The following is a 22,701-nucleotide window of genomic DNA, read 5'->3' on the forward strand; positions in this document are numbered from 1 at the left end:
TGCTAAAAAAAAGTGCATCTAGCTGTTAAAGTAGGAAAACAAGAAAAATAAGAGTATTTTAAGTTCTGTGGAATGTTTGAGAAAAGCAGATTTGGTTAGAGGGCAGTGAGGAAGATACAGACTGTTTTGATGCTGATGGGGCCTGTGGGATACTTAAGGGACTAAACATTTATATAGCACAGAGACATCCTGCATTTGATAACACCTTAATAGTGTACAAACACATTCATATGCATTATTTCCTTATAATCATGTATGAGACAGGACAGATGGTAGTTGACCTAATTTCTCTTAGCAATATTTAGCTTTCTTTTTTTTTTTAACGTTTTTAATCCATGATTTTTGTTTAATGGCCTGTGGGAGCCCAGCTAGTCACCTTAATAGAGCCATAGAGGATTAGTTTATAGGTATGTTGAAGAAATAATGAAAATAAGAGAATGGAAGATCTTTCTGAGTTAATTGTGGGAGAAAGTGGGTGATGGGGAGAAGTTTCCTGTGCTGATGATTTGCTTGCTTGTTAAATTGGTGGCCACCCAGAGCACAGGTGTCTGTGGTTGTGTCTACAGAAGAATCCTGAGTTGAGGGAGAGAATAAAATATTTGCAAGTTGGAAGCCTGCCCACAGTATCTTCATAAATAGGGATCTGGTGAGCAGGGCTTCTCTGCTAACATTTATCTAGCCTTAATTGATACACTCAATCTCATGTTGTGTTAGAATAAGCAGCTGCTGCCAAGGCATCTTAACACTAGTTGTAAGGAAAGTATGTTGCATCAAATGAGCTTGCTTGACATTAGAACTTGCCACCCATGTAGTTCACCTGCTCTTTAACCCATTTGATTGTGTTCTTATTGATGCACATTTAAGTTTTTGGCAGTTGGTCAAAATTTGAACCTTTTAAGCACTGGTGGTGTCTCACTTTATAGATTGTTGTGTACCAAGAATATTGTTAGTACATTTTAGAAATTTAACATATAATTTTCTGATTATGAAGGCATTGCATACTCATTTTTTAAAAAACCTGAAAAGTTGGAGAAGGATTAAGAAGAAAATAAAAATCATCTGAAGGTCTACTCTCCATGTTGTAATTCCTTCCCGTCTTTTTTTTTTAGATGTGGCTATATATTGGGGAGAGAGTGGGATGTTTCATTATTAGTGAAATAGCTGAGGCATAAGTAAAATTTTACATGACACTCATGATATTGCGGAGCTTGCCTCCTGTACTGTGCTAATTAAGAATGGAATCTTTTTGCTAAATCAGGTGGCACAAACTCAAATACCTGCACGGTCAAATAGGTAATGAGTGAATCAGGTGGGTTATAGGGCACCAGGGAGTGGTAGGGACTGTGGTAAATTGAAAAATGCAGGCCCTGATTGAAGAAAGCTGCTATCTTCAGCTTATTGTTGCCATATGGAAACAGGGCCTAGTGTTACCAGATCTTCCTGATAGTCAATAAAATCTGGAAATCTCTATTTCTTTCAATGTGAAATTTCCCATTTAAAAAGAATACTGTGCAGGTCAAACAAAATAGGTCTGTGGGTTGCACTTGCCCCATACACTCTCATTTTGTCATTCCTGACATAAATACTTCTCAGTCTTTCTCATAGCTCTCACAAGAGGAGCACTTTTAGAAAATATTTAGAGAGGAGCTGGATAAGGATTTTCTAAGAGTGGCTTCAGGAACTTTTCACTGTGTAGACACTGAGAGGGTTGCCTAGTACCGGAGTGAAAAACTCGGATACTCACAGGGACCAGGCAGTGACATAAACAAGTGAAATGGTCTGGATGTTAAGATTTTAGGGAGTGATGCAGAAAGTATATTCCCCATATGGAACATTTGGGTTCCTGCACATTGTTTCCTTACTGGAATGCAGATCTCATATGGCCAAATCTTTTGATATTTCAAGAGATGTCAGAAATTTGAATTGTTGTGAAGTTTTTTGTTTTTGTTTTTAAAAAGGACCAAACAAAAATCACCCTTGGCCCAAATTCTGCACAGAGGCCACTAGTTTGCAACTCCTGGCCTAGATCACCATTTCCCTAAGTATATCCTACAAATTCTAATTCCGCCATAGGTTAGTAGGCATTTGAAAAGAAATAATTCTTGGTCACATGAATTTGGAAAATAATGGATTAAACGAAATTAAACCGATTTCTTGTCTGAAGGTTATCTTAGATCCTTAAATATACTAATATGCCTTGTAAATTCCTAAGAAGAACATATAGCCCATAGACTCTACAGTTATAGTTATCTCCCTATCTCCACTTATTTCCCCCACTACCCCCCTTGCCTCTTGAGGAAGAGGTGGCTTTCTTTCTGGTAAAGGCTGGTCTGTCTACCTACTCTTCAGATCCTATCCCTGCCTCTTCAGAGACATTGCTTCATAATCAGGGTCTGGTTTCCTGCCTCCTTTCTTTCACCCTATCAACATGCTTAGTTTTCTCCTACTTAAACAAAATAATAACCCTTCCCTTACACCATACACAAAAATTAACACCAAATAGATCATGGACCTAAATGTAAGAGCTAAAATTATAGAATTTTTAAAAAACAAAGGAATAAATCTTCATGACCTTGGTTAGGCAAAACCTAAGATACTGTATCAAAAGCACAAGCAACAAAAGAAAAAAACAGATAAATTGAACTTCATCAGAATTAAAAACTTCTGTGTTGCAAAAGGCACTATCAAGAAAACAAAAAGACAACTCACAGACTGGGAGAAAGTATTTGCAAAAGACACATCACCGAATTAAAATATGAGTAAATGGTTTATTTATTTATTTATTTATTTATTTATTGGCTGCACCGCTTGGCTTGTGGGATCTTAGTTCCCCTCCCTTGGCAGTGAAAGCGCAGAGTCCTAACCACTGGCCCGCCAGGGAATTCCCCTGAGTTAAGGGTTTAAATAGACATTTTTCCAAAGAAGATATACATATAGTCAATAAGCACATATAAAGATATTCAACGTGATTAGCCATTAGGAACATGCAAATCAAAACCACAGTGAGACACCACTGCACTAGAATTGTTATAGTAATAAGAAAGGCAGATAATAACAAGTATTGCCAAGGATGTGGAGAAATTTGAACCTTCATACATTGCCTGTGGGAATGTTAAATGGTGCAGCCTCTTTGGAAAACAGTCTAGCTGTTTGTCAAGTGGTTAAACATAGAGTTACCATATGATCCAGCAATTCTACATCTAGGTATATGCTCAAGAGAAATGAAAACATATGTCTACACAAAAACATTTACACTAATGTTCATAGTAGCATTATTCAAAATAGCTAAAAAGTGGAAATAATCCAGATGTCCATCAGCTGATGAATGATAAACAAAATGTGGTATAACCATGCAATGGCATATTATTTGGCAATAAAAGGCAATGAAGTACTGATGCATGCTACAACATGAAAGAAACCATTCATTAAAGACCACATATTGTATGATTTCATTTACATCAAATATCTAGAATAGACAAATCTATAGAGACAAAGTAGATTAGTGGTTGCCTAAGGCTGGATGGAGGTGGGGAAAGGCTGGGGATAAATGAAGGAGGTGGCTGCTAATGAATTTCTTTTTGGGGTGATGAAAGTGTTCAAAAATTGATTCTGGTGATGGTTGTATAACTCTGTGAATATACTAGAAACCATTAACCTCTCTCTAGCAGTCGACACTGTTTTTCAGTTTCTTGAAACTCTCTATTCCTTTGGCTTTCATGACACACAGTTCTACCATTCCCCCTACCCCGCTCTCAGACATTCCCTTCTCAGCTCTTTTCATCAGCAGGTTCTTCCACCAGCCGCAATCTATTTCTTCAGCCCAGGCAAGTAAACGGAGGAACCGTCTCTATGATTCCTCCTCTAACATTTCCTTATCTCCATCTGAACATCCCATACTTTCTGAGTAGTTTCTTTCTCAGAGCTGGCTTTCTTCCTCCATTGCATGTATTACCAAGTCACTTGAGTCAGGAGTCTGGGTGTCTCCATTACCCTCTATGTGGACTGAGTGTCATGTAGATGGATTTCTTACATCTACCCTCATATCCATCCATACTGCTGCTGCTTTAGTTCATCTTTCACTAAGACTCTAAGCTACATGAAGTCAGGGGCCATGTGTATTTTTTTCACCACTGTCTTAATATTTGGCACTGGTATGTTATATAAATATTTGATTGAGTAAATGAACTAACAAGTGAACTTGTATTCCTAGTTTTCTTCCCTCTGCTCCATTCTTGCTGCTGAGTTTTTCTTGTTGAAATGTAAACCTAAGAATGTCTTTTGCTTAGAACCATGAAATAATTTCCCACTGCTTAGAGAGTAAAGTCTAAGCACATTGCACACAGCGCCCTCCCTGATGTGGCATCTTTCTGCTTCTTCAACTTCCTATTCTCTATACCTCTTCTCCACCCAATACCCTGTGTTCCAGCCAGGTGGGTCTGTGTTCCCTGAACTGGCCATACTTTCACATATGCTTCTCCACTATTGGAAACCTCTCCTTTTTTCCCCAAATCCCATTATTCCTGGAGAACTCTTATCAGCCTTCCTAGAGTTTCTTTTCCTCTGTGAAACTTGGATATAACTCTTGTTAGAGCATTACCCTGTGTTACAATGATTTGTTTAAGCATTTGTCCTGTCTGTGAAGGGCGAGGCCTGAGTCTCACTTATTTTTTGTATTCCCATCACACACAGTGTTGTACATACTGCCTGCCACATGGGAAGTTCTCAATAAGTGCTTGATTAAATGAATGAGTGAGTTGGAAATCAGAGTAGCTTAGAGAGTCCTGGTTTGTCTGGTATATATGGCTTTTTTAAACACTTGGCTCTGGTGTGTCCTCTGTGAATGATACAAAAGGTACCAGTGAGGGGGTGGATAGATCACAAGTCCATCACCAAGCACTGCAGGAAAACAACCAAAAGTGTTGCTGATGTTGGGTCACATACATTATTATTATCCTTGTATGACCCACGCATGGTACTGGACACAGCTGCCTATCAGAATGGCTGTTCAGTATAATAGATTGATACTTATGCCATAAGAAACACTGATTTGAGCCAAACTAATAGGCAGATGGATGCACACTCCCTTGTCTGGTCATAATCAGTTGGTCAGTCAGTTGACCCCATAGCTTGGCTTGGCCTACTGTAACTTTAAGTTAGGCTTACATTTTCATCATTTGTATCTTCTTGTCTAAATACATTAGCAACTTCTGTTGATTACCATCTCCCTGCCACCTTTTTAACATAATGCTCTATAGTTACCACTTATACTGTACAAATCGCTAACACAAGTCCTCCCTGCTGTGTTTTGTCTTCCTGTTTTCTTATACTTAGTCTAGCTAAGGGAGACATCTACATTAACATATTTTTTAGGCTGGGTAGTGACTTGAACCAGCCAAGGTTTTTTTTTTTTTTTGCTGGAAAGAAACCAAATCTCTCTACTGAATTACTGAACCAAATCGGAGTAGATTGTGATAAAAGGAGTAATAACAACAGCAGAAGACAAAAGGCCTCTCACATAGAATTTTGAACTAAAGTCATGTAGTGAACAAAAGATATTTAAATTAACTACAGAACGAAGTAAGAGCTCTTCAAAAGAAACATCTTCCTGCTAAGCCCCCTAAAAATGCCCCCAGGCCTTTTACTCATTCACTACCATTATTTCAGTTCGTATGTCTAAGGATGCTTTATTTCTTATCTCATTCTCTTCCCAGCACCTAGCGGACACATAGTTGGCACTTACTGCCTGTTTATTGAATTGAATGGAATTGGGCCTCAGGAGTTAGAAGCAATTCTCTGAAGAAGAAAATAAAAGATATAATTTTAACAGTGAATAGAACCAACAAATCTGAGTTTCAGCAATGGAATAAAGTTTGGAAGCAATAAAATGTATTTACTGTAAAGTTAGATTACTTTGAAAGGGTTGTTGTTAAATGCTGACCTGGAAAACCTTCTGAGAACTTAAGACTATAACTAAGACCTATTTGTCATTCTTTTCTCTGGGTTTTTTTTTTTTTTTTTTTTTTTAAGCCCTTTAACATATAGGTCTTTTTTTCAGAAGGAATAAGACTTATTTTAAGGTTAAAAAAATCAGGCATCTACTTTAGTTTAATCTCACACTCATAAAACATACAGATAAAATGTGTAGGAAGTGAGAGCTTTTAAATTTTGTATTTATTAATCGTTTTATACCTTGTTCTGCAAAAGAATTTGAGGTAAAAAATGAGGACTTAAGGTAGAAAATATAAATTTAAAAGTAAGTTTTCTTCATCAGAGAGCTAAAAGGGAGTTTGGCCAACACACAGTAGACAAGTAAGAAGACCCCCAATGAGATCACGTAGTACAGAAGAAATAATTGAGTAATCAAATGATTTATTTGAGGTTACATAGCCGTTTATTAGCTAAGCTGGAACTAGAAATCAAGTCACCAAATTCCCATACATGTGCTCTTAACATGTATGTAGCAAAAACATTTGGCTTAACTAGCCAAGAATTTTGATGACCTGGTGCTGCACAGGTTCGAGAAGCATTTGTCAAGTTGATCACTTCCCGCTTGTTTGCAAAGTTGTGGCCTGTACTAGGCATATGCTTCCCCATACTAAGGTTGACCTCCAGGAATAATGTTTTACCACAAGCCGTGAAAATTCCTGCTAGTTAACAAAGAGCATTTTGTGAATCCCTTTCTGAATTGCTCTACTCTTTTTATTTGGAAAAGATGGCTGCTGTAGAAAATTTTTGTTTTGATAGTGTGGGGAGAGAGGAGGAAAGCGCATTTCCTGTCATCTCCTGGTCAATGGCTTAAAAAACGGGAAGTTTTGTCTCCAGCTCTCCTCAATAGGTTTTGCCAGCTGTTTACACATAGAAGATGCCTTTCTGGTCCTGCATATCTTTAGAAACTGGCTTCTTTGGAAGTTCTTGACTTGATACTTGATACAGCAATAGAACACTGAATTGAAAAGATCTAGATCTAGAACAAAGGATGACAGCCTTTGAATAAATGGGCAGGTTAAGTTACGTAATCCTCTCTGCCTTCCCTTGGCACACAAAGCCCTTCCCAGGCTGACTCCAGCTTTCCTTTCTAGCCTCATTTCCTTTGCTGAAGGCACACCAGCCTGTTTTTCTTGTCTAGTCAACCATGTGCTCAAACCCATTTGAGGCTTGGCCTGTGCTCTTCTTTGTGCTTGGGCTGTCTGATCCCTCTCTCCTCCATGTGGCAACTGCTGTCTCTCTAGGCCCAGCTCCCTTCTTCTCTGAAGACACCACGTAGCAAAGGTAAAAATCAAGGTTAATCTAGCAGCCATGTGACGAGTGAATTAGAAGAAGGAAGTCTGGAGGCAGGAAGACCAGTTTTAGGAGACAGTGCAAGTCCCATAGACCTGAGCTGTCCAGTATGGTAGGCACGTGTGGAATTTAAATTCAAATTAAATGAAAGAAGACGACCTGAAAAGGCTATATACTGTATGATTCTAACTATATGATGTTCAGGAAGAGGCAAAACTGTGGAGACAATAAAAAGATCAGTGGTTTTCAGAGGTTTGGGGTGGAGGGATGAATAGGCAGAGCACAGGATTTTTAGGGCAAAACCCTGTGTCATACCATGATCACGGATACCTGTGTCCAAACCCATAGAATGTGCAACACCAAGAGTGGAATGTAATGTAAACTATGAATTTGGGGGTGATTATGATGTGTCAATGGTAGGTTCATTAGTTGTAACAAATGTACCACTCTGGTGGGGGGCATTGATAATGGGGGAGGCTATTGGTATGGGGGCGGGGAGTATATGGGAAATCTCTGTATCTTCTCAATTTTGCTGTAAAGCTAAAATGGCTGTTTAAAAAATAGTGTTAATAAAAAAGATTAAAATTAATTAAAATTAAATAAAAGTAATAATTCAGTTTTTCAGTTGCACTAGCCATATTTCAAGTGCTCAGTAGCCACAAGTGGCTAATGGCTACTGTATTGGATAGCACAAATTAAATGGAACATAAATAGAACATTTCCATCATAACAGAAAGTTCTATTGGACAGCATGGCCAAAAATCAATTCCCCAAGTAAAAATGGCATTCATTCTACATAGTCACGTTTTATGTGTTATGCCTTAAAAACAGGACCATTCATTGTGTGTAACCTAATTATAGGCTGAGTGTATTGAAGATCAAAGTGATTATGGATACTATCACTGCAGTTATGAATGCAGCTTAGAATAATAAATCACATTTAGTTCCCATCACTTAAATACTTAAAAATAGTTTTGAAATAAGTAGCCCTTGAGTATGTTTTTATTGTCTATTTCTGTTTCCTCACCTACCCCCTACCTTTACAAAAGAGACCTAAAATAGAAATTTGAATAGAATTCATTCTTTAGTAATTACCTCTACTGGGGTCAGAATAGTTGCTATTGAAAAACTGTTTCAGTGGTTTTGCCTGGTTTACTCATGATTGTTTTATCCTTTCATGTTAAATCTTTGCTATACATCAGCGTTTTAGCATTGCTGCTTTTGAAGACATTTTACTTAATTGATCTATGTGTTATTTAAAATTTTTCTTTCCCTCAGTCCACTCCCCAGCCCCTGCTTCATCCATTCCAAGAGCAAGTCCCATTAGCTCTTCCTCCAAAAGAACTAATTCTCCATGTCCACTTTCGCGTCTTGTTTTAAGTCACTACCATCATTCCCCTGGATGACTACGGTAGCCTCCTAACTGGTCACTCTGCTTCTCCTTGCTTGCTAAGATCACTTCTCTTTATAACAGGCAAAATGACCTTTAAAAAAAAAAAAATCATGTCAGTCTCTTGTTTAGCACTTCTGCTTCCTGTTGTACTTAGGAAAGATTCCAGACACCTTAACTTGGCCTAAGAGGCTCTTTTGTGATCTGACCCTTGCCTTCTTACCCAACCTCATCACCACACCTCCCCCCCTCACTGAGCTTCAGCCACTCTGGCCTCCTTAAGGCTCCTTTAGTATACCCAAACTTTCCTGCCTTTGGACCTTTTTCTTGCTTCTCCCTCTTGATTGTTCTTTCCCAGCTCTTGCATGAGTGGTTCCTTTTCAGCTTCAGAATCTCAGCTCCAATGTTACTTCTTTGTCCACTGTGTTTTTTTTTTTTTAAATTGGATTGTTTGTTTTATCACTATTGAGTTTTTAAAAAAATTTATTTATTTTTATTTTTGGCTACATTGGGTCCTTGTTGCTGTGCAACGGGCTTTCTCTAGTTGTGGTGAGCGGGGGCTACTCTTCGTTGGGGTGCGCGGGCTTTTCATTGCTGTGGCGTCTCTTGTTGCGGAGCACGGGCTCTAGGCATGTGGGCTTCAGTAGTTGTGGCACATGGGCTCAGTAGTTGTGGCTCATGAGCTCTAGAGCGCAGGCTTAGTAGTTGTGGTGCACGGGCTTAGTTGCTCCGCGGCATGTGGGATCTTCCCGGACCAGGGCTCGAACCTGTGTCCCCTGCACTGGCAAGTGGATTCTTAACCATTGCGCCACCAGGGAAGCCCTGTCCACACTTTTTAAAGTAGGCTCCCTCTACTCCTACCCCATACTCTTTGTAGCGTCATCTTTACTATTACCTGGAATGATTTTGTTTATTTATTTATTTATTTACTTGTGTGCTCTCTCTCTGTCTACTCCCACTGGAATATAACTTCCATGAGGGAAGGAAACTTATTTTTACTCCCGCTCTGTCTAAAGTACCTGGAACAGTGACTGGCACATGTAGTTGCATTCAATAAATGTTTAATAACACTGAATAACTGAATACTTTCTAAAGCAGATATAAGAGGAATTCTCCCCACTCCCCTGGCTTGCTCACTCTCTCTCTTTCTCTCTGCCCCTGTCTCTCTTTGGCTCTCTCTATGTATGTACACATGGGGTGTAAAATAAAAGGAATTGCCATTGCTCTAAGTGTGAATATCCTTCTAGACCCTTTATGCTTAGTATGAACTAGTGACTTTGTTGCTGCACTTCATCTTTTCCTTCATGAAGTCATGGCCCACAGCTTTTTGAATGGCTGATTTTTGTTAGAAACTATGGTGAACAATACATCTGGAAATATTCTGTCATGTTTTGATCTGAGGAACTCTAGAGAACCAGCTGCTGATTTGAAAGGGTTTTATTATGATACAGACAGTCTATTGTCTACAAAAGCACTGGCTATTACACAGTGGTATATGTGTCTTGCTTTTTTCTGAGCTATTAACTTGAGAGAAAAAACTTGTATTTATTAACTCATGCCTGACTGGTATTCCCTGAGAATAGTTTATTGTGATATTTGCTTTAGCTGCTTTACTGTGCATTTAGGAATTTTTTAAACTCGTTTTTCTTCTTTAAACTCAATAAAAGTTAAACAGTTGAATAATAGGATTGAGATAGTTTCCATTCTGGATTTTAAAAATTTCACAGATTTCTGCATTAAAATGTGGTGTATATTTATGATTTAATATTCCTAAATAGCTTTATATTGATAAAAGGGTGAATTTCACTATTCCTTATATTAAAGTTTACTTCTTTTAGAGTGCTTTGTAATATATGATATAGTTAAAGAAAAATTGACATCCAGGCCCTACATAGGAATGACTTTAAAGAAAGTGAGTATGTATACCATTTGTGGTATAATAAATACATGTGTACATGCACACAATCTGGTTAGTGTGGCAGTATTTTGATATGTTTTTAAAATTTTTGGCCATTACTTTTGGGGAAGATTTATATAAAATGACAGATAATTAATAAAATTTTTAGGTAGGAAATAATTACACTTAAGTAACCGAGAGTAACATTTTAATATTACATTTTAAATTACAAAAATTATATATTCTTATCTCAGAAAATTAGAAAACAGGAAATACAGATACAAATTCACTCAAAATTTTGCAAACATTAATAAACACATTTTGTTTTATATTCTTTCAGTATTTTGCCATGTACATAATGAGTTTTGGGTTTGTTGTAATCATAGTGTATTTATTATTTTTTATTCCTCCTTTTAAACGAAATATAATGTCATAAACATTTTCCCATAGTGCTGAGTCTTTATAACCATTGTTTTAATGGCTCCGTAGTACTAAGTCTAAAGATATATCTTAATTTACTTAACTGTTCCTCATTGTTGGATAAGGTATTTTGAAAATGTTTTTGCTTTTTTAACTAACATGATAGTGAATATTTTTGTAAATATTGTGGTTACCACACTTGGTATTATTGCTTATAGGGTATATTCTCATAAGTGGAATTCCTAGATAGGACGTTTTTGTCTGTTAACACATACTAACAAATGATTTTCCGAAGAGAATATACCAGTTTACATCGCTACCAGCAGGGTGTAATACTATTCCATTGCAACATTTAGCATTATATATTATTTCTTTTTAAGTTGCTCTATGATTAGGGAAAACATCATGTTGATTACTAGTGAAGTTGTGTACTTTCATATGTTTGGTTTCTAGTTTCAGAGTTATGATTGTTTCACATATTTTCCCAGTTCCAGTAATGTCCATTTTTTTCTGAATAGACATTTTAGCCTACCTAACTGGATTCATGTACTTCATGTACTCTTTCAGAGGTGTAGCAGTTTGTCATTAAACATAAATACACACAAACATATATATTCTCAATGATGAATTTTTTTTTTCTCACTGTGCTCAATGATGCCTTCAAATTAATTACTCTGGAACAGGGTTAATACATTATATTTGCACTCTATATTGTTATCCAGGTGTATTATGGAAGCATATGTGGGAGCAATCTTAATAATTTCAAAAAATCCAGAAATTTTCTTCAAATCTATCATTTTCAATGATAGAGTATGTGTAATGTATATGTTTCAAATATGTTTAAATAATAGTTTTAAAAGTCTGAGAATTTAAATTTGAATTGTGAATCTTTTTTCCCTGTAGGTTGGAAAAGAGACCGTTCAGACCACTGAGGATCAGATTTTGAAGAGAGATATGCCACCAGCATTTATTAAGTAAGTAATTAAAACATTGTTCTATTGCTAAGCAGGATAATCCTCTTGTTAGGAAAGGAAAAATACTGACTGTAGGAGCAATTTTTTTTTTTTTAAATATAAAGCTCTGTTTACAGTTGAAATTTCAATTTTTCATTTTTCAACAGTCAAATTTCCTACTGTTGATTTTATTCACTGGTGTTAGGCATTTTTGACATAATTTTTGATCAAACTATGACTTCTGAATTTTGTTTTTCAGAATGGAAAGGATTCAGAAACATTCTGACCTTAGCATGCATGAGTCTGGATTGTGTACTAAATACCTTTGCTTGGAGATAACAGTGGATACAAACTTAAAAAAAAAAATGTGTTTTGTTACATATTTCAGTAGCATTTTAAATTTAAGTTATATTTACATATCACTTAATACTCCTACAAATAATTTCCAGACATTTTGGCCTATCCTATGTAAAGTAAGCAGAGATGCTAACTTTTGATTAGTTAAAGCTTCTCAGGTTCTTGATTATGTTGTCTTTGATTAATGACTTTGTTTTTTATGGCAGTCAAGTCCTAAGTAAAAGTAAAGCCTGATGCATAAGACACACACACACAAAAAAGGTAGAACCTCTACAAGTCAATAAGAAAGAGATAAGTCTATTCAGTTTTACAAAACAAGGGCAAAGAATTTGAATAGGCACTTCAAAAGAGAGGAAATCCAAATGGCCAGTAAACCTGTGAGAAGGTGCTCTATCTCAGTAGTCATCAGAGAAGTGCACATTGTTCTATTATAAGCTCCTAAATTAAGAAGTCTGATAATGTCAGTTGTTGGTGTGGATGTGGAGCAATTGGGACACTGCTGCTGGGAATGTGAATTGGTGCAGCCACTTTGGGAAACAGTTGGGCATTAGTAAAGTGGAAGATAGGCAATTTCACTGCCTCCCAGTATATTCCCTAAAGAAACTTATGCCCATGTACACTAGGATCCATATACAAAAATACTGGTATCAACATTGCTCATGATGATACCACTGGTCTGTCTACAGTAGAATGGATAAAAACGATCATGGTATAGTCATCAATTGGAATATTAATCAGTAATAAAAAGGAATGAGAGTATTTCATTTTAAAATGGTTAATTTTATGAATTAAAAAAAGAATGAATGAATCTGAAAAATAATTAAGGGAAGTGAATGATAGAGATATAGATATGTAGGTAGGTTCCATTTATTTGAAGTTCAAAAACATGTAGAAATAAACTGTTGTTTAGGGATGCCTATTTATAAGGTAAAAAGATAAAGACGAATAAGGAAGTAATGAACACAGAAGTCTGGGTAGTGGTATCTCCGGGAGGAAGGAAGAGGGCTGTACTCAGGGAGAGGCATGCAGGGGCTTCTAAAGTGGTAATAATGTTCTATTTCTTGATTTAACTGTTCAGTTACGTGAGTGGTGGTTTTATAATCACTCATTATATTATACATATGTTTTGTGCAATTTTCTGTATGTATGTTATATATCACAATTTAAAATAAAGCAAAAAGTGTTCCTTTATTTTTATCCTCCTTATGGTCTATTATTTTCATTGAACAGATGAGAATTTCACCCATATTGGTATCTTCTTATTTCTAACTTACTTTAGTGGGTGCTTCTACAGAACTATGTTTCTGTTAATTCTGCAAAATGTTCATATGTCAGGAAGTAAGGTACCAGAAGCATCTGTTTTTTGCAGAGTCTGTTTTGTGGGAGTCTCTTTTTAAACTTGCCCTCTTTGGACTTGGTGGCATCCTGGGTTTCTTCCAGCTCTAACCAGTACGAGCCTACTTTGTTTACGTGCCATTTCATCAGCATGGTAATATTAAGAGTCCTATGCTGTCAGTTAAACATAGTATAATTAAACTTGCATTTACTGTACATTAAAAACACAGCTCTAGGGCTTCCCTGGTGGTGCAGTGGTTGAGAATCTGCCTGCCAATGCAGGGGACACGGGTTTGAGCCCTGGTCCGGGAAGATCCCACATGCCGCGGAGCAACTGGGCCTGTGAGCCACAGCTACTGAACCTGCGCGTCTGGAGCCTGTTGTGCTCCGCAACAAGAGAGGCCGCGATGGTGAGAGGCCCGCGCACCGCGATGAAGAGTGGCCCCCGCTCGCCGCAACTAGAGAAAGCCCTCGCACAGAAACGAAGACCCACAGCCAAAAAAAAAAAAAAGTTAGTTTTCAAAGAGCTTTAAAAAAAAAAAACCAAAAAAACACAGCTCTAGCTTGTACCCATTTGCCCCTCACCCCCTGGAAGGTACAGAGCATGGTGAGATAGTGTATAGGGAGATTCAGTATCAGGGAAGTATGTATATGTATAGCTGATTCACTTTGTTATAAAGCAGAAACTAACACACCATTGTAAAGCAATTATACTCCAATAAAGCTGTTAAAAAAAAAATATCGGGGAAGTTGGACTTGATGACCCTATAAAAAGTTCCTTTTAACCCTTCACATTCAAGCCTATGAATATCATTTGGTAAATGAATTTCTTCAGGAAACTCATTTCTGCTTATTCCCAGAGATATACCTTTGAAATATGCTATGTGCTCTCTCACAGGCTTCCTTGGGGACTTAGAAAAATTAAAGAGTATGCTAGTTGTGATGATATTTTCAGAAAAGTGGGTAACTTTAAAACAAAACAAAACTTCATTGATCACCCTTGGGGGTAACTAGGACACCAGCCCCTTACTCTGGTAATGGGAAATTTAAAGAAAAGAGGCATTTGTCCTATCTTTCCAGAGGTTCCTCAAAAAATTAAAGTAGATATATCACATGATCCAGCAATTCCACTTCTGGGTATTTATCTTTTTTTTTTTTTAATTTTTAAATTTTATTTTTTTATTTTTGGCTGTGTTGGGTCTTTGTTGCTGCGTGCGGGCTTTCTCTAGTTTCGGCGAGCAGGGGCTACTCTTCGTTGCGGTGCATGGGCTTATTGCAGTGGCTTCTCTTGTTGCGGAGCATGGGCTCTAGGTGCGCGGGCTTCAGTATTTGTGGCCCTCGGGCTCCATAGTTGTGGCTTGTGGGCTCTAGAGCGCAGGCTCAGTAGTTGTGGCGCACAGGCTTAGTTGCTCCGCGGCATGTGGGATCCTCCTGAACCAGGGCTCAAACCTGTGTCCCCTGCATTGGCAGGTGGATTCTTAACCACTGCACCACCAGGGAAGTCCCTGGGTATTTATCTTAAGGAAATAAAATCACTTATCTTGAAAAAAATATCTGCACCCCATGTTGACTGCAGCATTATTTACAATAGTCAAGATATGAAAACAACCTGTGTCCATCAATGGGTGAATTGATAAAGATGTGATATATATATAATATATTATTCAGCCACAGAAAAGAAGGAAATCCTGCTGTTTGTAACAACATGGATGGACCCTGAGGGCATTATGCTAAGTGAAATAAGTCAGAGAAAGACAAATACTATATGATTTATATGTAGAATATTTTAAAAAATGAATTCATAGGTACAGAGAACAGGTGGGTGGTTGCCAGAGGTGGGGCGGTGGGGGGCTGTGCAAGATGGGGAAGGGAGTCAAAAAGTACAAACTTGCAGTTATAAATAAGTCATGAAGATATAATGTACAGCATGGTGAATATAGTTAATAATACTGTATTATATATTTGAAAGTTGCTGAGAGTAGATCTTAAAAGTTCTCATCAGAAGAAAAAAAAATTGTAACTATCCTTTCTCTCTTAGGCATACTTTATTTCACAGTAACCTAATAGCTCTAGTTGATGGGGGAAATTCTAACCAATAAAAGTGGAATAAATGACAGAATTAGAAAGTCATGATTATGCAATGTTTAATGAAACCACTGATTTAGGTAAGGATCATCAATGGATATGAAACAATTCAGAGGTTTTTAACCTTTATCATGCCATGCGGGGAGAACCCTGGTCACCTTGAGGAGTCAGGGAAAAACATTGTGTTATGAGCAACTGAAATATTTACTGAGCAGTGTTTAAAAAGTACACGACTTAATATGCCACACTCTGAAATGTTACCTGAAAATAGCCTGGAGTACAAAAACAATATGGCTGTGGTTATCAAACAAATTTGGGGGACAAATAAGTATTCTGCAGTTTAAAACATGAAGGCTCTTTATGCTTTTCTTTAGAATGCAAAATGAAGCAAAAAATAACTTCACTAGGATGGGGAAGGGACAGAGAGGGAAACAGATGGAAGCAATTAATGACATCCTTGGAACTGTTGAGTAGGACATTCTTTTGGGCTGTTTGGTTGATGTTTGGAAGTTTCCAGGGCATGACAGACTGATGCTTCTGCTGTCTCTACTTTCACAAGGACTTCTAAATAGTGTCTGCTTTGACAACGCTAAAAAATAAGTTTAAAAATTTATTCTTAGATCAATCTCTATTCCTAGAATGTTAGAATGTCAGGGCTAGAGAAAACAGAAGACTGTTGATCTATAGATGGATTTATACATAAGCAATCTGATGTAGATTTAGAGATTTTTCAGGGAAGGATATGTCATTTTCAGAATTTTTGACATTTTTAGGATCTGGGGGGGGTCTCAAAATCAAACCATAGTCTATTTGTGTGACTGGCAATTAAGGGCATGTTGCAATGTTGGAGAATGGTTTAATATCAGTTAAAGATCATACATTTGGGTTGTAACTGTTGATGAGGGACTCCAATGCTTGGGCAATTCCTTACTGTAAAAGTGAGGGCCATTTTAATATAGAGCAAGATTTGCATTGTCACAGGAAGGCTTTCTCTTGGGTGGAGCAAAAGTTATCTGATCCCTGACTGCACTGGCAAATAGAGTTTACAATTTACTAATTTTACCAGATTGCATTAATAGCCACAGTGTTGCACAAGAGGTGTAGGGTTGCGTGATGATTGCCACAGAAACTGCTGTGATCTTTATAGACTTCAGGAGTGCCACGGTCATGCTGTACTGTTAAAATAGTGGTTAGACTCACCCTATAAGAAGTCATTTGTTCCTTTAGAGACTGTCCGCAGGAGATTCAGCTACTGTTCTTTGTGTTTGTACTTTGCGTCATCGTCATCAATCATTATCATCAGGCAGCTGCAGCAGCTGTAATAGTTATGTGTGATTGATTAATGGGCTAGACACACTAATTGGTTAATAGAATATTTATTGATTGCTTTCTATGTGTCTAGCATGCTAAGTGCTACATAGAATAGCAGTTTTTAATCGTTCTTATTATGAATGATCACTTGTAAGATGTATTACAAGTTATTTATTAATAGTAATAAAGTGCCAAAGTTTGCAAATGCTTTATTTAAAAAAAAAAAAAAGTAAATTGAGCATATTCAAGATCACCTGAATAATAACATTCCTCTCATTCCCACTCACTAGGTTTTGGTTTTTTCCTTTTAACTTTTATTGAAATATAATATATTCACTGGCTTTTTATTATGCTTTCTTTAGTGCAGGAGAAATTAGTGGAAATATCGCTGTTGCGGCTGGAAATTGTGCATAATCGCAGGTACGCCCAAAGGGGTAGGTCATGTATTGAGAGTTTTATTCTTGTGTGTATCATGGAGGCACTAAGGTGAACTGCTGCTACAGAGAGATTTTTAAAAAAGTGCTTTAAGAAATTTCAAATTGAAGAGCTGTAAAACAGACTGACTTTATAATAGGAATTCAGAGAAGGAGTGCTATCATGGTAGGTAGGAATAGTAGAAAGAGGCTCATGTAGGAAGTGGGACTTGGGAGGACAGATGTAGGGAAAAAGGAAAGTACTGGAAGTGGGGACAGGTGTGGGAAGAAAGGAAAATACTCCAGGTGGAATGAGCAGCATGGGTCAGTCATGGGGGCTTTGAGGAGAGGAACAGTCATGGTGGGGGTGGTAGGAACTAAGCTTAGGTAGTTGGGTCAGGTGATGAAGCCCTTGAAAAGCCAGGCAGAGGAATTTGGAATTGGGTGGTAGGGAAGCTTTGCACTTCTTGAGCAGTAACTCGAATGACAAGAGGAAGCTGGTTTTTCAGGAAGAGTCATAGCCAATACAGGATGAATAATAGGTGCTAGTGAAGGAGAGTAAGCTGTGTGTCAAACTGACCAGATTCATTTCCTGTCAGCAGGGATTTGCTTCAAGCTGATTTCTTAATAGGTAAAAAATGTTTGTGGCAAACTTATTTTATTAGCCTCGGAAAAACTGCTATTGCAGTATACAGTGGAATTTCATTCTTATTTCTGCAATGGAGCAGAAATGGATAAGGAAGGCAGTTCTTGACCCGTATCCAGGGGTGTTCAGTATCTGAATGTATCAAAAGGTGTCACTTGTGAGGTGGTCTCCTGGTATGAACTCCTTAAAAAGGGCATAATGCGCTTTGTCTGTTGGCAGGCAAATAGTTTCATTTTAGAACTGTGAAGTGTCGCCACTCTGTCTCAGTGCTGCTCTGAACAGTCTGCTTGAAATCATCAAAAGTTGGATTGATTCACCAGTTTGGACTATTTTTGAAACATATTGTAATGTCTAAGCCTATTGAATAAAAGAATGTTCCTAAAATACTTTGTGAAAGGGCGTATGTAGTGGCAATCTACGTGATTGCCATTAATCATATTTCCTAGGAAATTGCCATGTTTTAACCCTTAAACTTTATTAGTTAAGCACAATTATGGTCTGTATTTGTACAGTTTTACCTTGACTGATATTCATGTACAAAGAAGAAATTTGAAAAGGATTTAAACATGCTTACACTCAATTTAGATTTCTTTTGACTTAAAGTGGTAGTGTCATATTTTTAGATCATAAGCCCTCATATTTACCTTTTTTCTTTCCTTTTGACTTTGAACACTGAGAATAATTCGTGATGAAATTTGAATTTTCAAACACTTTTTGGTGAAAGTGGCCAGAATATCTTTTTAAAGTATTAATTCTTTGAGCATGCACTGTGCTTCTCTGGGGCTAATGTGTGATTCTAATTTTTGTTTTTTAAACTTTGAGTTTTTAGTGATCCTTCCATTGCTACTTTAAGAGAAGATTTTTGTTACTTAACATAGATGACCAAGTAACTATGCGAGAATTATTCACATCTGTCAGCTGACTTGTTGCACTTTTGACCTAGAGCAAGCACTCAAACTTTAAATAGTTAACCTTTGAACTTGCCACATTAAACATAGTTGAGTACTACTATTTTTCACTTTCTCAAGCAAAAATGATTTAAGTTTTGAGTCTTCTCAATAATGAACTCTGGGTATTTTATTAACTTGTGGAAGAGTTCTAAACAACTTGGCAGGGATTTAACCCTTATTTTACTTTGTATACACTTCATGATTAAGAAGTAAGCAAATAATACTTTAAACATGTAATACTTTGGTTTCCATTGTCAACAGAGTGATCAGTCACATGATTGAAGGGAACTCAAGGGGCCGAGGGAACTCACATTTATTGAGTATGTATTATTGGGAGAGGTACTTACATGTTTTTATTTTCTCATATAATTCTGAGAACATCAACTTCAAGGTATTAATACATTCATCTTACAGATAAGAAAACTGAGGTTTGACAAACTTTAACTCACCCAAGTTTGCTCAGCATGTAAGTGGCAGAACGTGTTACCTGTTGGTGGTCTCGTGGCGTCCAAGTCCATGTTCTTTCCATAATCTGACTTCCAAGAAGTCAGGTGGTCCACCCCTCTCTTTCCAGGCACTACTAACTTTATACCACTCTTAGAGGATAACGATTTACAGTTTTCCTGAGTATTTCCAAAGAAGGAATTTTATGGATGTAATTTGTGATGTACTGCAGTGTCTTACACCTCCTTAAGCTATAAAGAAGTTAAAGTCATAATATATATATTTTTTATTTATTTATGGCTGTGTTGGGTCTTAGTTTCTATGCGAGGGCTTTCTCTAGCTGCGGCAAGTGGGGGCCGCTCTTCATCGCGGTGCGCGGGCCTCTCACTCTCGCGGTCTCTCTTTGTTGCGGAGCACAGGCTCCAGACGCGCAGGCTCAGTAATTGTGGCTCACGGGCCCAGCCGCTCCGCGGCATGTGGGATCTTCCCAGACCAGGGCTCGAACCCGTGTCCCCTGCATTGGCAGGCAGACTCTCAACCACTGCGCCACCAGGGAAGCCCCAAAGTCATAATATTTTAAAGTTAAAAAGAATCATAGAGATTATTTAATCCAACTACTTTATTTTATAGATGAATTGAGGCCATTGGCTGCCCCACCTCTACCCTGCAAATACAAACAGAAACACTAAAAGTAATTCGACACTAGTATTCCCTTAATGATTACCTTGACTATATAGGTCCAATCTCAAATTAAGAAGTTCTCAAGGTTTAAGTTTTTTTTTCCTACCTCTATTTAAAATCTTTATTGTCCTTTCCTTAATAGAAGCAAAAGAGCCTTATAAAAATAACTCTATTTCTTGAGTACCTTTTATGAGCTGGGTACTTTATATTGTGTTTTTTAATGCACCTCATCTTGCAGATGAGGAAGCTGAGAGTCAGAGAAACTCACAGTAACTTGTTGAAAGTTACCTAGTACATAAATGTCAGAGGTAAGATTCAAACCCTAAACTATCTGACACCCAGGCTTGTACTCAATCCAGTATGCTAAGACTCTTTCTCACCCTTCCTTATAAGAATCTCTTCTCATAATGTAATAGTTATTGTGGGGCTTAAATGAGTGAGATAATGTATGTGAAAGTACCTGAAAAAAAAGATATTTGGTGAAAATGAGCTTTCTTCTTGAGCTTCTCAATCTTTTTTCTCAATCATTTTCTCCAAATAAGCTCAGTTATTTTTAAGCTTTTTCATAGAAAAATTTCCTCTCATTTATTGTCTCCTGTAGTAAGACCTTGTAAAAAAAAAAATCACGATTGCTTGTTTTTATTTAATAATTTTTCTGTATCTGTTGAGATAATCATGCAGTTTTTATCCTTTCCTCTATAAGATGGTCTCTGGTCTACTCCATAAGTATCAACTTTTCTGATGGTGAACCGTCTATGCATTTCTTTCTTTCTTTTTTTTTTTTTTTTCGGCCACACTGCACAGCTTGTGGGATCTTAGTTCCCCGACCAGGGATCGAACCCCTGGCCCCGGCAGTCAAAGCGTTGAGTTCCCCCATCTACGCATTTCTAAGATAAACCCTATGTAGTAGTGATTTAGAAAAGAAAATACAATGGTAAATTCAACTTTAATGTTTTAAAAAGATTTTGCTTCTTTGTTCATGAAGGGTCTTGATCTTTAATTTTCTTATTCTGTTTCTTATTCTGTTATCAAGGTTATTTTAGTTTCATAAAGTAAGATTTCTAGTCTTTGAAACATTTTATATAAGAAAAGGATTGTCTGTTCTTGAAAGTTGGGCAAAACTTGCATCTAAAACTTTCTCTGGGTCTGGTGTCCTTTAGAGGAAGTAATTTGATTACTCTTTCAGATTCCTTTTATTATCTAATTCAGGTTTTAAATTCATTTTGAGTCAACTTTGATAATCTGATACTTTTCTAAGAAATTATGCATTTCCTCTATCCTTTTTTGTTCAGTATTATCTATTTCTGCCTTTTTCTTTTCTTATCACTCTTATGGGGGATTTATGTTTTATTAGTTTTTTCCCCAAAGATCTATTTCATTAAATTCTGTTCTTAGGTTCATTATTTATTTTGTTAAGTTTATTATTTGAATATCTTATTTTCAATATTTCTATCTTTATGTTTGGTATTTCTTGTTTTTAAATAAATATAACATTTTGGGCTCTCAATTTTGCTCTGACTACAAGTTTAGAAACAGCCGTATAGGTACTTTAATAGTTGTTCAGCCCTAAATATTTTGTAATTTTGGTGTGAATTCCTCTTACCCATGTGCATTATTTAGTAGTACATTTAAAGATTCTTTTTACTACAGGCATACTTCAGAGATGTTGCGTGTTCAGTTCCAGATTACCACAATATTCGCAATAAAACAAGTCACATGAATTTTTTGGTTTCCCAGTGCATATAAAAGTTGTTTATACTACACTGTAGTCTGTTAAGTGTGCAATAGCATATGTCTAAAAAAACAATGTACATACCTTAATTTAAAAATATTTTATTGCTAAAAAATGCCAAAACAATTACAGTAATAACATCACAGGTCACCACGACAAATATCATAACAATGAAAAATTTTGAAATATTGTGAGAATTACCAAAATGTGACACAGAGACATGAAGTGAGCAAATGATGTTGGGAAAACGATGCCTGTAGTCTTGCTCAACACAGGGGCCACAAACCTTCTAATTGTAAAAACACAGTATAAACACAGTAAAAAACACAGCATCTGCTAAGTGCAATGAAGTGAAGTGCAATAAAATGAGGTATGCCTATATCTTTTAATTGTTATATTTCTAATTTAATTGCTTTGTGCCCAGAAGTCTTCGTTGGTATGTTATCAATTCTTCGAAATTATTCTGTGACATAATAAGTGGTCAGTGTTGGTAAGTGTACTGTGTGTGCTTAAAAAGAAAGTGTATTCTCTTCTGCTTGGGTATAGGGTTCTCTTTTTATCAATTAGGTCAACATATAAGTATTATTGATCAGACTTTTATAGTCTTACTATAAATCATAAACTGTTTATGATTGAGGTCTGTTGAAATCTATAATAGTTGTAGATTTGTCAATTTTCCTCATAATTGTCAGTTTTAACTTTATATATTTCAAAGCAATATTATAAGTGGTTACAAGCTTATGATTCTCTTGGATCTAAATTCTCTTAATTATTTTGTTATTATCTTTTTTTAGGATGATTGCTGACTG

General features: G+C 36.8%; 1 protein-coding gene across 2 annotated transcripts in view; it reads left to right on the top strand.

Moving 5' to 3' along the window:
- Positions 1–22,701, top strand: part of VCL (vinculin) — a 97,376-nt gene that overhangs the window by 19,020 nt on the left and 55,655 nt on the right. For both annotated transcript variants that reach the window (XM_068547934.1, XM_068547933.1), the window contains exon 2: positions 11,889–11,959. In XM_068547934.1, the coding sequence (XP_068404035.1) occupies positions 11,889–11,959 (71 nt within the window). The remainder of the gene's footprint in view (positions 1–11,888; positions 11,960–22,701) is intronic.

This window comes from Eschrichtius robustus, chromosome 7 (genome assembly GCF_028021215.1).
Source record: "Eschrichtius robustus isolate mEscRob2 chromosome 7, mEscRob2.pri, whole genome shotgun sequence".
NCBI lineage: Eukaryota > Metazoa > Chordata > Mammalia > Artiodactyla > Eschrichtiidae > Eschrichtius > Eschrichtius robustus.